The sequence below is a fragment of the Talpa occidentalis genome, unplaced genomic scaffold (assembly GCF_014898055.3).
Source record: "Talpa occidentalis isolate TD23 unplaced genomic scaffold, MPIMG_talOcc4v2.1 talOcc4.14, whole genome shotgun sequence".
Taxonomy (NCBI): Eukaryota; Metazoa; Chordata; class Mammalia; order Eulipotyphla; family Talpidae; genus Talpa; species Talpa occidentalis.
In genome coordinates, this window is record NW_023601433.1 from 79,509,880 (window position 1) to 79,526,339 (window position 16,460).

At 47.6% G+C, this 16,460-nt stretch overlaps 1 protein-coding gene across 1 annotated transcript in view; it reads right to left on the minus strand.

The window, feature by feature from the left end:
• CCDC60 (coiled-coil domain containing 60) overlaps positions 1-16,460 on the minus strand; it is a 145,584-nt gene that overhangs the window by 20,853 nt on the left and 108,271 nt on the right. The window contains exons 4-6 of the mRNA XM_037511078.2: positions 14,881-14,979; positions 10,572-10,679; positions 1,147-1,237 (exon numbers count right to left, since the gene is read on the minus strand). Of these exons, the coding sequence (XP_037366975.1) occupies positions 1,147-1,237; positions 10,572-10,679; positions 14,881-14,979 (298 nt within the window). The remainder of the gene's footprint in view (positions 1-1,146; positions 1,238-10,571; positions 10,680-14,880; positions 14,980-16,460) is intronic.

Genomic DNA, 16,460 nt, shown 5'->3' on the forward strand with positions numbered 1-16,460 from the left:
TGTAGCAATTCATTCTCTCCTCCTCCAATTTCAGTTGTGAATATTCCTGAAGGACATTTTTCAAAGGTTTGTGGCTCCTGCTGCTTTCTGTGCATCTCTGGAGGCAGATGCACATGCTATCTCCATAGCAACTTTCTGTGATAAAAACAAAGGCTCTTACTTCTCAGATCTAGGAGGACCTTGATGAAAGAGCAAGAAAATGGTGCAACCATGACGTGCAATTATTATCAAGGTGCCACGGAGAACTTGCATTGGAAGAGCTCCGTGGTGAGTAAACAGACCTAGGTGAGCTCGGCTCTGCCATTACCCATTAGATTGCTGTGTTACTTCAGGCAAGTCTCTTAACCTCTCTGAGTCCAAACTGCCTGCTCTCCCTACCTGTGGATAATAATAATAATAGTAACAACAACAACAGTGTTATTAAGGGGACTGCTTTAGCACAGAACCTGGCCCACCGCAATTATGTTAAAAAGTGATTTTGAACCTTGATGAGGCTGCAGTAATGCTGAGCATTTAAAAATTTTCAAAGTGACCTTGCACATTGTTTCCTGGAGTCCCTTACTCATGTGGTGGGGTCGGCAGGGACCAGCATTGTGCCTGTTTTGCGGACAGGGGCGCAGGGTCAGAGAACACGGTTGTCATGTGGTCTCCCTCCTGCTTTTACCAATATCACCACTTGGCATTACTATTCTAATCATCATTATTGTGTTTGCTTATTAGGTAGATGAATTTGGGGCATTTGGAGTGAGAAATAATTTGGGGTGAAAAGAATTGACCTCTTGATGTTCTCGTCATAATACACACATGTTCTGGTTTTAGAAAAACCCTGTCTGTTTAATCACTCACTTATTTTCTGACTATCTTGAAAAGAGAGAGAGAGCTGTGCCTGGTACTGATTTAAAAGATGGAGAGGGGCGTCCATTTCCTCCCGGTGACATCTTCTTAAGCTGCTTAACCCCCTTCGCCCCGACCTGTATCCAGCCGCATGTCATTTCTCCTATAACCCCCAGTAACCATTTTAATTAAACTTTACAAAAAACACCCACAGCATGGTTTTCATTTCCCTTCACTCCGAGAACCTACTAGGGAAAAAAATCCCAGCAGAGAAGAGGCCGGCCCCAGACCCCGGCCTGGGCTGTGGCTCACCTTCGGCGCCGTGATGAAGTGCTCCCACCTCTGTCCCATGGACTTGTCCTTATTGATTTTTTTAATCGTGCTCTTGCTTCCACCCGGGTCCCTGAGTGAGAAGGAGATGAATGGGTTTTCCATTCCCAGAGCCTCGGCTTATTAAGGGTTCTTTTAAGAAAGGCAATAAATAAATGGACCATGGGTGGTAGCTGGTCCCTGTTAGGAATTTCTTCCCCCTCCTGCACTGCTGAGAAAGTTGGGGGGGGGGAACACTTCCCCATAGTGGGGTCTGGTGAGTGGGGATTGAGGTTAGGAGAAACCCCCACCTACTGGGTGGGGGGTGAGGGAGGTGGGGCATAGCTGGGCAGCTGCACCTGTTTTCATTTTGGGCTCGGTCTGGTCATAGCTCCAGGACAGGTTCGCGCTTACTCCTGGGGGTGAACTGAGAAGCAGGTTCATTTCTGAACCCTGAACAGGGTCCCACCACCCAGGGGCACTTCTGATGAACACAGATAAACAGTTATTACGGGGTGGGGCTGGGGGGAGCTTGTGGGGTGGGAGACACTGTGCAAATCACTGGTTTGGAATTTACTGAGCAAAAGTTCTCAGTGAGGCTCTTGTTGCTTGTGATTCTCACTGAATCATCCAATAAAACCCTGTGGTATATTCAATATTATTATATATCATATATATATCATGATAGTATATATAATGTATGCCATATAATATTGACATATCCCATATAAACATCACACCATATCATATTGATCTATAGCAATAAATTGATATAGTGTATTAATATATAATATGATATTATATATTAAATGGTGTATAATATGTTACATATATTATAATATATATTAAATCTGATAATTATATATGACATATATTATCATCCCATTTATAATAAGAAATTTACAAATGGGAAGGGAGGGAGCTTAAGTCACTTTCCTAGGTGCTTATTTGCAATGAATCTAATGGCCCTCTCTTGCATCACTTACCCCAGCGCCCTGTGCCTAATTTTGTAATTGAGTTTTGTATTTTTTCCTTAAATTGTGTCCCTCCCACCTAATTAAGTAAACTTCCGGTTCCACCAAACCTGGTTTCTCCCCTCAGGGGCTGAGACCTTTCTGGATATGAGACCGAGGCCCCAGCAGGCTCTGTTAGTGACATGCCCATAATCCCTTCTCAAGCCCGTGGAACCAGATATGTTGGAAAATTAAAAATTTTGGCATTTTGGAAAGGAACTGTGCTGCACAGACCATATATTATTGTAATCTCTCCAGTGGGGCCTGGGGAGGCGTACTGTGATCAGACACATTAATATTTTTGTAATGATATGTTTGACAATTTGCATAAAATGCCAGTAAATAAAGACTATAAACAGCTTCAAGTCAAATTTTGCCTCCAAATCAGTTTGGTCCATGTCACATTTTGCTGCCAAATGAGTTATGGAAAAACTGAGTTTTCAGAGCCTTTTAGATTTGGGACTTGGGGCTCTGGGGTGGTGGATCTCTGTTGATAAACAAGCAAGAAGACTCAGGGTGTGCTCTCTCATTTATCTACCTGTTTACTGATTGACTCATCTCTCTTTCTCTCTCTCCATTACTCACCCACCCATCCATCCATCCATCCATCCATCCATCCATCCATCCATCCACCCATCCATCCATCCATCTACCCATCCACCCACACATCCACCCATCCATCCATCCACTCACCCACTCATCCATTCATTCAGCCATCCACCCATCTCTTTCTTTACCCCCATTTTATCTGCAGAAAAGCTTTTAGATGGCTGTGATCCTTTGAATGATTTGGCTGACTGCCACCTAGCATAGAGCAGGGACTTCAGGGGATGAGAGGGCCATACCAATTTGATATCAAGGAGGGCACCAACAAGAATTTAGACTTATCAGGGCTGCCGAGTGTTGATGGTGGGGGAGATTCTGGTCTGATATTGGAGGAAAAAAAGATGATCAAGACCACTGCAGATAGTTCCCCAGACTACTATTCCCTAAATAAACTTCCCCCATGCAATTCACACACACACACACACACACACACACACACACACACACACACACACACACAAAGAATAACCTTACGTAGGACTGTCTTATCATGTCCTGGAGCTCTGAGAAGCAGAATCACGACCTTGCTCAGAGACACAACACTCGAGATGCCAAGGTGGCTGGGAAGGGCGGGGTGAGAATGTGCCTCCAAGCTTTTTGTAAGACTTTATGTTTGATTACACAATAAAAAGCCCTCTGAATAATTAACAGTGAAGCTCATTTAACGTTGGTTCAGCCTGTCTCTCCCTGGAGTAATCAAATTAGGGAATATTTAAAATCCAGCCAGAGGAAGAAGGAGCAATACTTCAGCCCTATAAACAATATTTAAACTAGTGGTGCTTTTGAAGTCTGATTTAAGGCTCACCAACTGGAAGCTTTAGTGGTTCTGCTTTGGAGGAGTTTTTTTTCCAAGCCCACAGGGCTTTTCGCTTTTCCCTTTGCTAATGCAGCCCCTGCTGTGCCTCCAGTCTTCTTGAAGTTCAAAAGCAACCCCCCCTTCCCCTTTTAAAATTAAATCCGGTCCCAGCCAAGCTTTCAAAATCTTCCATATTCAGGCCCAGTCGGGAAGATGGGGGTTTCATTCTGGCTTCCAGGATGAGCTGAAATCTGTTGCTACATCGGGCAGCAAGGCTGAATGAGCTAAAAATGCAGCAAGGTTCCAGAAGATCTGAAAAGGCCTGGTGCCTTGGCTTTTGCAAAGTTGCTGATAAAGTAAGAGCATGGCTAGACAGAATGAGTCTCTCTGATGTTTCATTTTCAGCAGCAAATAAACCCCAGAGCAAGATCATTGGGGTGGCAGGGGATAAACAAGCTGAGCTGTCTTGTCCACTGTGGGCTGAGGCTCCTGAAGAGGGCAGAGCATTTGGGGCTCCTTCCCATCTCCTTGGAGGGGGCAGTCTTCTCTCTGTGCATCTCACCAAATAGTCCAGGGACATCAGGCTTCTAGAAGTCAGGGGCAGCACTGTGACTTTTGCTTTCCAGTCGGAACACATGCTCAAAAATGTGAGTGGACAGGACATGTGACTTAGGGTGGAGGCTTTAAGGACCCGTTACCCAGGTAGATGCCCTTGGCTGCCGTGTGTGTGATGGAAGCTCGTGTCAGGTGGGCGGCCCTCGGCCCAGGGCCCTGAGTGACTGTGAACGGAGCTGCACGGAGGCTGAGCAAGGATTGAACTTGTGTCAAATAGTCGAGATTGGGAGGTGGTTCTTTTTTGGCAGCTTAACCTAGTTTATTTAACTGGTGCCCCTGCTGTACTCTCCGAGTGACCTCAGGTGAGTCTGAGTGTCAGAACCAGGGACGTGGCGTCTCTCTGTGGCTAAGAGTAGGTTAACAATCCTCTCAGCCTTCCGCCTGCCTTGCTGCTCCCTCTGTGTGTGAACGTGTGCGCGATATTCAGCTTCTCTAAGCCTCAGTGTCCTTATCTGCGAAATGGGGGGGATATCAGCCACATCAGGGGGTTACTGTGATGGTGAAATGACACGGAGCCTGATAAGGGATGAGCGTGAGTGAAACTATTGATATTAAAAGCGACCTGGTTTTTCCACTGAGATCTTCCTGTGTGACTTGGAGGAGGGGCTCACGGGGCGTTGAGACAGAGCCAGGGAGAAGTGTCTGTGCTTTTCAGACCACAATTCACCTCTTGCTGAAGCTTTCTGGGGATCCAATTTGCCAGAAATCAGGGGAAGAGGGTGTTGAGCATCATCTACATCACTTTTAACTGGATGTCCCAAATATTTTGTCCCTAGCAGTCACTTGCAGGGGCCTGTCTGCTGTGGCCACTGGAACAATCTTCTCGAATGCTTCTTTTTTTGTTCTCCCTTTCTGAGCTCATGTTTGGGGTGCATGGGGGAAGTCAGCAGCCGTAGGTCTCGTTCCTGTGTCCAAGATGGAGATGGAGACAGAGGGGGCTGCTGATTCTGCACCAGGACCAGGTCACCCCACCATGCCTCCTCCTTGAGCCATGAGCGGTCAGGTCCCCCTCCATGTCCCCCTGCTCCTGCAGAGAAATCCACTCGGGCACAGGCGTAGAGGGGGAAATGCTAGAATCAGCATGGAGAGGAGAGCAGGGGACATCAGACACTTCTCTGAAATGTCACCTCCTAGTGAGCCTTTTCCCCTGACAACCCAGTTGAAAAGCTGTCCCCTTCTCCCTGTCACTGTCACATTGCCCTGCCAATTTCTTCTTCATGACACTTCGTGCTACCTCAGAGTGTCTTGATTATTGCATGTTTATTATCTGTTGCTCCCTCCACCTCCCCTGGCGGAGAAGCTCTAGAGAAAGGAGTGGGTCTGTTTTCTTCAGTTTTATCCCCAGTAGTGCCTGATAAAAGCAGGCTTGAAGAAAATGAGATTTTTTTGGAACAGGGGAGGAAGTGCCTGACAAAGGGAAAACTACTCAAATATATAATAATTGCTTTCAGGTGTGTAGTTCAGAAGGGCACTGCTCCCCCCCACCCGCCCCCTGTAAAAGTGACATTCTGGCAAAGACTTGAAGGTGATGGGACATGGGTGAAATTTGTTCCTGTCCAACCACACACTGATAAAGTCTAAAATCATTCAGTTTCCAATGGCGAGGTGTTCTCCTCATTAAGTTAAATAACCAAAATTAGTTGCACCGCAGTAAGAATAGAATAATCATTTGGTTTTTTTTTTTTTTTAAAAGAAAGATCTATTTATGTTTCAAATTATCTTGGTAAATTGGGGTCCCCTGGCAAATAGTCCCCGTTTTTTGGTCATCACATTGTCCCCTCAGTTAATTGAAGACTTTCAGAGAAAAGGAGGGAATGAGCCCTTCGTTGTTGAGTGCTCCTGCTTTCCGGCTGGGTTCAAATCCTGACTTAGCATTTTCCACCTATGCAAGTTCTATCGAGTTACTTAAATTCCCTGTGCCTCAGTTTCCTTATCTGGAAGTCAGAACGAGGCTCAGATGAGGTCAGCTGCTCGGCACAGTGCTGGACACAGCAAGCCAGCTCACATGCCGGCTCTCTGCGGTATGACACGGGAGTTGGACATAGGTGCTGGTGTCATATTTGCAACGTTGAAGTGTGGTGGCCTTTCGGCCAGCTGTGTTTCCCTAAAGGAGGGGTTGATTCCGTATGCTTGGGCAACCCAGCCTTTGAGTGCCTGGACTCTCTTAATAAAAATCAGGGTCAGACCTGCCTGGGCTGCCCTGTTAAGAAGGGGGTGGAGCTGGGGAGAGAGGTCCTGACAGTCGTGTCCTCTGGGGTCAGTCCTTCTGGCTGGTCTTTGGAAAGTTCGTCTTTAGGAAGAATAGTACCAGTGCAGGGACATGATCCCTTATCCAGTTCCAAATTCCCAGGGGTCTTGAAAGCCAAAATCTTTTAATAAATTACTTGGCAGCAAAACATGACCTGAAGGATGGGAAGCTACTGATGACTGTTATTGATGCTTATTATGCATTTCTTAGGGGAATAGTTATTTGTCCCCTCTCCCCTGAAATATATGCTTAACAGTAGGACGCTTCCCCAGCCCCCTCTGGGAGGGTGGTGTTCTGTATAGTAAAGCCTCCATGTTTCCTTTCTAAAATGCAAACGAGGGGGAAAAAAAAAAAACAACAATTGGGAAACACAGCGTATCCCAAAGGTTTGGATAAAGACTTTTGGGTCTTTCTATAAAAAGCCAGGCTTCCTCTGCCTGAACAGAGGCCTGCATCTCTCGGAGAAGGGTAGTTAGCATACTCATTATGGAAGGCTCTGTTTCTGCTCTGTGTGGACCCCTTCATCTTGTCAATGGAAATAAACTCTCCTGCTAGCAGTCAGATTAATGAGGATGCTGGGAAATAATAATGTGTTTGAATTGCCATATGATGAAGTTGGGAATTTTTTTTTTTCTAAATAGAGACTTAGATGCTACATATGAGACAGCCTAGGATCTGTCTCCCATCCATTCACCTAAACACCCACCTGTGTGGTCTTGCATCGAACAGGTACCATCTATGCCGTGTGGCACACCAGCTGCCAGTTAGTAAAATTCTGCTGCCTGGAGGCAGTTCACGTTGAGGTATTGAACCTCCCCAGTTTTTTTGCTATAAAATCCATTGAAGGGCGGGATTGGAGCTACTGCTGTCATTCTGCCTAATAGAAATGAAGCTTCTGGGATCTACAGGTCCCCAGGGATGGGTGTTTCCTTTTGGAAAAATGCACAGTGGCTGACAGGGCCCAGGGTTTTTGTTTCAGGTGCTTTAATAATAGGAGATGCTGGCTGCCTGTTGGTAGTGAGAGTGCACAGACCAGAGCAGGGAAGATTTGCTGTTTGCCCCTCGAGGTTGTTCTTTGGATTATTTATCTTTGCAACCAGATTTGGTTTGACCTTATGTGGCATTTTCCCCCTATCTGTTGGTAAAATTCTGTTCAGAATCTTAATTCCTTCCTAGACTCAAGTGTCAGTGGCATCGATAATCATAGCACTAGGTGCTCTTTAAGCTGGGAGGCTAATCTTCAATAGTAGAGTGAGGGGACACTCTCCTTCCTTGCTATCTAAATAGATGCTTTCTGGCACTTTCTAGGCAACTTAAACACACTGTCCCTCCTAAATCACCAAACCCGTATTTGCAAAAAAAATTCTTTTTGTCAATCCCGACAGCGGTGTGCTAGAGTGGGCTATACTAGCTCACAAAAATGGAATTTATGCATCTCTTCCTGACTCCAAGTTCAGTGCCAGCACGCCGGGAGGTCTGCAGTCAGCCACGGTGGGGGTATTTACACGGGTCAGCATTGCTACAAGTCATGGCTGGGTCCAACTTTCCCCTGGTTTCTGAAAGTAGACAGTTCCTATTTGGTAAGCTATTTTGGGGGGTCTGTGCATGCTATTGCTATTAATTTCTATGAAAATATGTTGAGCATTCCTAGGCCCCCAAAATAGCCTACTAACTCATACCAAATAAGATGGTTCTACTGTTCGAGAGCAGGGGAACTGTGCATTAGACGTTTACCTGTCTACCAGTGACTGCAAACTAAAATCACCATCAGGATCAAATGGTTCACTAGGAAACCAACCAACCAACCAACCAACCAACCACACTGAAAACCCAACAAATGCTCTGGTTTCCTGAGGGATTCTTTCCTGAACTGCATTTTTCTGTTGGGTCCGAACCGAGATTCTGGCTCGGCTTCTGCTCTTGTAGAATTCCTCCTGGAATTCTGCCCCATGTCACAGACCCACACAACTTCAGGGAACTGCTGTGACTTTTCACTGCCGGGGATGATACTGGGTCACGTTGTGGGTGTATTTCTCACACCCGCCGGAGGAAGTAAAGACAGTCCCTTTGCATCAGTTCCAGGCGAGTTCTGCATGATGTTCTTTCTTCAGCTTGGGAGAACAAGTGCCCAAGTGTGCCCACGTGCCCGCATTTGGGAGCCACCCCCTCCCCAAATGTTGCTGCCGGGATTTTGCTCGGGGAGATGAAATGCTATGAGAAGACTGCTGGCTCGGGGGCCTTTTTCTTAGAATCTAAGCAGTCAACTGTGAAAAAAAAAAATGAGATGTTGTTTTGACCCAGAAATTCCAGTTCTCAGAATCTGACCAACAGAAATATTTTTAGCTGGGCACAAAATGTACGTAAATGGATGTTCTGTACCCTCCTCTTTGAAGTGGCAAAAACCTGGAAAGAGCCTTCGTGCCCACCAGTACAGAGAGAGTTATCTAAAGGAGAGTCCATCCACCGATAGAAGACCCTGGGGGATTTTCATGAAGAGAAAGTGGAAACTGTTTTTAAAAGGAGGTGGAAATTTTGTGCATATGTAAGATGTCTGTGAGGCCTAGTGAAAGGGGGGCAGGAAACCCATCTAGAAAACCATATAGAGTATAACCTCATTTTTGTAAAAAACAAACAAACCTTCATATATGCATATTTTTTATAAGAAATCTCTGGAAGGAGAAAGGATAGGCCTCGGGGGTTTTTCTTCAGGGAGCTGAGTGGACTGGGGTAGGAATCAAGGCTTTCATGCTTTATACAGTCTGAATTTTTTGAAGATGTTTGATAAGAGTAAATTTATTTGAACATTACACTAGCAGCTTTGCTTTAGAGAAAAATACTGTGTGGTAACTGTTTTAAGGCTGTGGTTTTCACCAACTTCTGTGAGCCACACAGGTATTTGGGAAAAAACTGGAGTGCCTTGGTAGGGCTGGGAGTGTATTAGAGGGGCCCTAGTTCTGTCAGGAGCCCCAACCTCTTGCTTCATGTAGAAGCTCCATTTTGAAAGATCTGTTTTGTATCTAGGGTTTGCATTATTAAAGAAAAGAAATAATTTCTGCCAGTTAAAAAAATAAGTTTGTAGGCCACACGTCAAGACAAACTATGGTTTTAAATTTATGCCAATCCAAAATATGGAATCAGTAGGAATTCTTGGTCTACCAATTGATGCGTGATGTATATTTCTGGTTGCAATAGAGACTCAGGGGCCAGAGATGAATCAGGGCGAGGCTTGGGGAGCTGGGGAGTGAATGCTTTCAGGAGGAGGGAGTTCATTAGGATTCAGACTTGGCGAGAGAGAGAGAGAGAGAGAGAGAGAGAGAGAGAGAGAGAGAGAGAGAGAGAGAGAGAGAGAGAGAGAGAGAGAGAGAAAGAGAGAGAGAGAAAAGAGAGAAGAGAGAAAAAAGAGAATTCTCCCGGGAGGCAGGACTGTGAAAGGGTAGTTGGTGTCAGTCTTTTGGGGGTGTGTGGGTGTGGGGAGTTCCCACTTATGGGGGAAGGGGATATTTTATTGCATGCAGCCTGGGATGTTCACAGAACCAGAGCCAACCCCTTCCTCATGTGAGGGTTCTTTATCTTTTTGGCCCCATTCATGCAGACAGTAGGACGCTCCTTAAAGAAGCGATGCTTTCTCATGTCTGCTGGCCCCTTGTTTGCCCTGTGTCTGCAGCGTGCCTCCTGTGACAGTGACCCCAAGGCTTTCATATGAGCCCTCCCTTCCAGTGGGGACACTGCTAAAACTGTGGAGTAGACAACAAGTTCTGGAGCTTGGGCCTGGGCAAACCCAGCCGCTCCAGGAACCTCACACATGCACAGTCTGAGGGTCGAGAGGAATGCAGCTGTGGGTCCAGCCCTGCGCTGGTCCAGCCGGCTGATTCCTGTGGTGTAAATACTCCCGCCGTGGCTGATCGATTTCTAGCTTCTGAGGTGATGTCACTGACTGCGGAGCTGGGACAAGAGGCACACAGCTGGCTTTCACAAGTGTGGTGATGCCCTGGCTCCAGCTCACCCTTGTTTGAGTCACGCAGATTGCACAGAACTCCTAAAGTGACCCACCCACCCAAAACACCTCAGGAGGGAGGACACACAGAGGAGAGAAGCCCTCTCCCACCGCTCAGTCTTGCCGGTTAGGGTGGGTTGAAGGGCTGAGCCTTACTTTGGATTCCAGCAGGTGATCACCGGCTTCATGGTGTGGTGGGTGTGGTCGATAGTGAGCGCCTCCAGGAGCCAGTGGAGTGCACAGAGCTGGCGGAAGAGGGGTTCCCTGCAAGAGGGAGCACAGTGGGGTTCTGTCAAAACAATATTCTTCACAATTATGGCGACAGAGGTGGGGTTGTGTTGATTCTTAGTTGGGGGCTGCTGGCACATCCCAGGCATGTGTAGATATTTCCCCACATCAGCTCATTAACCCTTTGCCACAGACCCGTTTCACAGATGAGGAATCTGAGGCTCAGAGGATTTATGGAACTGGGGCCGGGGTCACTGGGCTAGTAGGTGGCAGGGCCATGCTTTGGGACATGAGCCATGGGAGATGACCCCGTGCGGGTTGCTGTGTAGTGGGGAGGGCTGAGGGAGGAGTCCCCCCACAGGGGTCCTGACACAGGCAAATGAAGGATAGAAAAAATTTCTATCCTCTAGGTAGCCAGTTGCTCACCTGATAAAAATACAATAAATGCACTGCGAGTGGCAAAGAAGCCTGCAAACACGCAGAAGCCTGTGTTTCATGGTGCTCCCCTCCCGCAGATTAACCGCTTTACTTTCCATGTGTAAGTTGTTTGGCTGAAGTTGCTGCCGGAGCTTGAAGAAAACATTGGCTATGTTTTTTGAACCAAAGCTACCTACTGTTTAGAAACTCTGTAGTGTCCCATGAGGGGAGGCCCATCTGTCTTATCGTGACCCAGGCATGGGCTTGATCACTCCCTCGACCCCCCGCCCACACTATTCAATTCTCTGGGCATCATGACCCGCATTTCAGAGAGGAGGGACCTGAGGTTCAGAGCTGTGCAGTCACTTTGCTCCAGGTCACACAGCTTACTGGTGGCAGAGGTGGGGTCTGAGATCTTTACTGCTGCTGACCACATGTACTGCTATGACATCTTTGCAGCTTAGAGACTGAGGCTCAGAGAAGTAAAGGGGCTCCATCAGGGGATTTGAATCCGAGTCTGTTTGGCTCAGGGGCTGTGCTCTCAGGGGCTGTGCTCAGGAGTGAGTGCTGATTGTCCGGGGGTGGACCAAGCCAGCCCAGTGGTGCCCTGAGAGTGAGGTCAGGAGGGGGTTAACCTGAGGCCTGTGTTCTTCCTGGAAACAGGTGGAGTCCTGACTAGCACCCAACCCCCCCATGATTTCTCCTTTTACACTAATGGGCGTGAGACCTCCATTACCAGTGCTCTTCCCTGAAGTTGCGTCCAGCCTTGATCGATGCTCCCCAGGGTTCCTGGGCCTGAAGCGCACAGAGGCCGGGAGGCCCCCACTCTCTGTTTCCAGGAAGACACCGCCTCAGCAGGTGGGGCCCAGGCCCTGGGGACATGTCTGGAGCTGCCCCAGGGTTATTGGGCATCCTTGGGAGGCACCCGTTTCTCTCAGCTTGAGGGAGAGCTGCCCACCTCACCCCATTCTCTGCCCTCCACCCTACCCCCGCGAACTAGGGTGGTTGTGTTCACAGGTTTTAGGAAAACTAATCAGTGACTCTCTTTGCTTCCCAGGAGCCTCTTCCTCCCGCTTTTTTTCCTTCCACAAAGTGTTTACACTATGTGCCTACTCGTTCTTCACTTCTAATTGAAAAGCCCTATAAGCCCACAGCCCTGCCCGTTCTTGTCTTTGTCCCCTAGAAGCCTTCTTTGGCAGCTTTGGGCCCTGGGCACTGTCCAGCATTTCAGCAGCAGCAGTGGCTGTCCCTGGGCTGTGACACCTTGAAGCCCACTGCTGTAACCCCAGGGAGCTGGGAAAGGCCCGGGAGATGCCCCCCTTCTGGTGACAACTTAGAGCCCCTGCATGTGGACAAGCCCAGGCTGACCTGCCAGCTGATGAGAGCTCTGAGGGCCAGACACTCCTGATGCTCTAACCAACCAGTCAGCCAGCAGACCTGTGAATGAGACCATCCTAAATGGGCCAGCAGACCTGTGAATGAGACCATCCTAGATGGGCCAGCAGACCTGTGAATGAGACCATCCTAGATGGGCCAGCCTCAGACTCACCCATCAGCTGGGGGCACACCCATAAACAGCCCAGACAGGAGTCAGAAGGTCAGGATAGTGTTGTTGGTAGTGGCAACTTCTACCCTTGTACCCTTGAACTAAGTGTTCTTATTAATGACCTTTTCCCCTACCATCTCAACCTATGATTTTGCTTTTGCATTATTTTAACTCTTCAAGTACACAAGACTTAACTCTCCAAGTGTATATCATGAGGGCTATGAAGACAAGGCCTTGGGATACATTTCTTGGGTGGTGTGTGAATGGTAAGAGTTGAGACTCTGACATCAGACAGGCCAGGCTGGATTTAAAAAACTCCAGTGCAGCAACACCTGAGCTGTGTGACCTGGACAGGTGCATATACCTCTCAGAGCTGCTGATTGCTCATCTGCAGGGAGGGGCTAACAGTGCACCTGTACGGCAGGGTGTGGGGAGGGCTGAGTGAGGAGGATGTAGCACTGTTTAGTTTATTCCTGTGTACACAATTGGGGTCTAATAAATATTTGACAAGTGAGCAGACAGAGGAGTCTAGAATCCATACGCCATTTTGATTGCACTAAAGCAGTGGTTCTCAACATGGGGGGCGAAATAGAGAGCTGGTACAGTTTTGCCCCCAGGGGCCATTTAGCTGTGTTTGGAAACACTGTCACTTTGCAGGGGAGGTGCTCCACTGGCATCTAGTGGGTGGAGGTCGGAGCTGCCGCTCAGCACGTGCCTGGACAGCCCTTCCCATCCAGCAGGGGTTAGTTTCAAAATGTCCGTAGGGCCTAGGGCCAAGTCAAGAGCTTTTACCACTGCATCTGAAATTCTCCAAATGTGAAGTGCTAACTAGTGAAAAAGAATAGACATTGGACTTGAAATACATTGGAAATATACACAAGGGGAACAAGATTTTAGAAAGCGAGAGTGTGCTTTGGAGGGGGGATTAGCTCCCCTTAAACCAGGCAATCGTGGGTTCGTGCCTCGGGTCGGGGGTGACAGGGCTTCTCTGGGAAATAGCTCTCGGGTCCTGGGGAACTCGTGTCCCTTGAGCCCTGGCTAAGACATCCTGGCACACGCTCGGCCAGGGCTGTAGACAGACTGTATCATGCTGCAGGGGGCCTTGTTGCCCCAGCCGGATAAGACACTGGCAAGCAGCGAAGCTAAAGGGCTTCACACCGTGGGGCTGAAGCTAAAGCGCCTCACACCGTGGGGCTGAAGATCTAACATTCCTTCATTTTTTGTTCTTGGTCATAAAGAGAGACAAATTTATCAGAAAGTACATTTAGGCAGTAAATTATATGCATCAGTATACTACAAATAAATGGCATGGAAAATCATCTGTTTAGAAAATTAGTTATTAAACAATTTGGCCCACTTGACAATGGGAGATGATTTATTGTACATATCTGACAAGCAACCCAGCACTACTATTATAGTACATCCTTCTTTTGCTTTTTTAGAAGTTCCTTTTTATTTAGAAGTTTCTTAGGCAAGTTTTTAAATGAAGTTATTTGTGTTGAGGAGTTTCTAGGTAGAAAAAGTTCTGATAGCTGAGCAGCAGCTGGTCTCTGTTGAAGGCCATGCGAATAAGAAAAGTCTTTTGATGCTGAGGCTTTAGCTGATAGGGATGCACTGGCGGCTATCCACTGTCCTAGGTAATTGTCTCGCTGAAATAATAAGTTAGTGTTAGGTTTGGTTTTTTATCTATTAACCTTGAAGGCTACCGTCTAGCTGAGACCCGTAGAAGCCAGTAGTCCGTGGGAATAAAATACACTAATTGTTTCTGCTTTGCACATGATGATGTAATTTTTTCTGCTTACTAGAAATGAATAAATAAAGACCTGCTGGGTCTCTCGGCAGAAGATCCTTGCACCCCATCCTGGGTCAGTGTCTCCTCACTACCTCATCCCCTTCCCCTTAGCCCTTAAGTTTCAGCCCCTAACGTGTGGCCTAGGCCGTCTCATCCATTCAGGAACCCCTGACACGACATTTTGCCGAGGCTGGTCCCCGGCAGTATCAGGCTTTGTAAACTATTTGACGTTACAGTCTGGCTGGGTGAGCAGTGGAAGGACTCGGTCCCAGCTGATTTGCCTTTTAGCTCTGATTCAAGGGGTCTGCCTTCCGGTATTTTTATACCCCAAATTGTGGTGTAGGCTCTAGGCTTCATGTCCGTTTTAAGAGGACAGAGGAACAATTCAACAGCTCCTGAGGAGTTAGCCCAACGAGTCATTTTGCCTTTGGCTTTGATTTATTAGTTCACAAGGCAGACAAGCCAGCGGTGAGACTACTTACACGTGGGCCTCAGGTAGCAGGGGCGAAATGATGCAGCTGTGGATGGGGGTGAACGGGAGGAAGATGTTTCCCTTCTTCATCTTGTCATCGCCGTATGTGCTGAAGGAAAAGCAGAGAGAAAGAAACTGAGTGAACAATTGCAGCAGCTTAAACACCTGCTCTCGAAGGGCTGAGTTTTGAGGGGCGGGCAAATATGCATGGCTCCGGGGAACACAGGGTCTATGTCAAAACTACTTAGTGACATGAACACGTTGGAGGTATGTGCACGGCATGCAAATGGCAGTGTGCCAATAAAGCTTTATTTACTGGGGCTAGATTTGCCCCCAGGTGGGAGTCTGCTGAGCCTCTGCCCCAGCCATCCCAGAGAGTGCACATATTTTGGGGTGCACAGCCATGCCCTGTATACCAAGGTTTTGGTCAATGACAGGCTGCGTAGAGGATGATGGTCCCTATATAGAGCCTCAGCGTGTGGAAGGCGGTACCAGCTGGGTTTGCACAGTTATACTTTAAGCTGTTGACATCATGAAATTACCCAAAGTCATGTTTCTTTGCAGAGAGGGAGATTTGGGAGGAGTGGGGGTTGTAGTTTCAAGACTGGTGTTTGGGGAAAGTGTCAGTGGGAAGGTGACCTTTGATAAAAATCTGGAGTATAAGAATATGGGCCATTCAGATGTCTGGGGCCAGAGAATTCAGGAGCAGCATGTGCAGAGATTCTGGGGTGGGCTGTGATTTCAAGACAAGGAGACTGATGTGGCAGCAGTGGAATGAGCAACAGAGTAAGGAGGTAGAGAGAGAACATGGGCCTAGGAGATCCACTGCAAGACTTTGGCCTTTTCTCTGAATGAGGGGATTTTGAGCTGAGAGAAGGCACCATCTGACTGACATCTGAAAAGGATCCCTCTGGCAGCCGCTGTGAGAACCTAGGACTGTTGGTCAACCAGGAGAGCGACTAGGAGTATCGCAATGATTCTAAGTTCAGAGAGGAAGGTGGATTCGGCCAAGGTCCTGGCCCTGAGGACATGAGATGGGCACAGCTGAGGGGCTGCCTGGAGTTAGTGTCTCCAGCTTCTGGTCTTTTCCTTGAGGAGGCGTCCTCCAGTTCTATAGATTGCTGACTGGTATGTTTGTAAATCATCAACTCACCAGCCATGAGGTGTGGGCACCTGGAACTTCAGAAGACTCTCGGGGGTGCCCCCAAAAAAGATCAACCACAACCAGCTAAACCTCAGTAGCCCCCAGGCAGGTCACCATGAAGAACCAGAGGCCCATCCTCTGCGCCACAGGAAATAAGGGCTCTTCCTCTAAAAGCAGACATCACAGGGAAGTAGGAGGGAGGGCATTTGCACAGAGAGAGGGAGAAACAGCCCAAACAGGCAGTTCATCTCTGAAACCATGGATATTTACCCCAAAAATAAAAAAATATGAAAAAAACCCAACTTTCGAAGTGGAAAAGATTAAATTACATCTAATACAATATAATAATATTTAAGATTTTCTCTGTCATCATAGAGCAAGTGGTTTCAGTTAGAGAAGGTTGTTTTTGTTTGGTTTTTAGCAAACCTGAGTCAGTGGGCATGTAT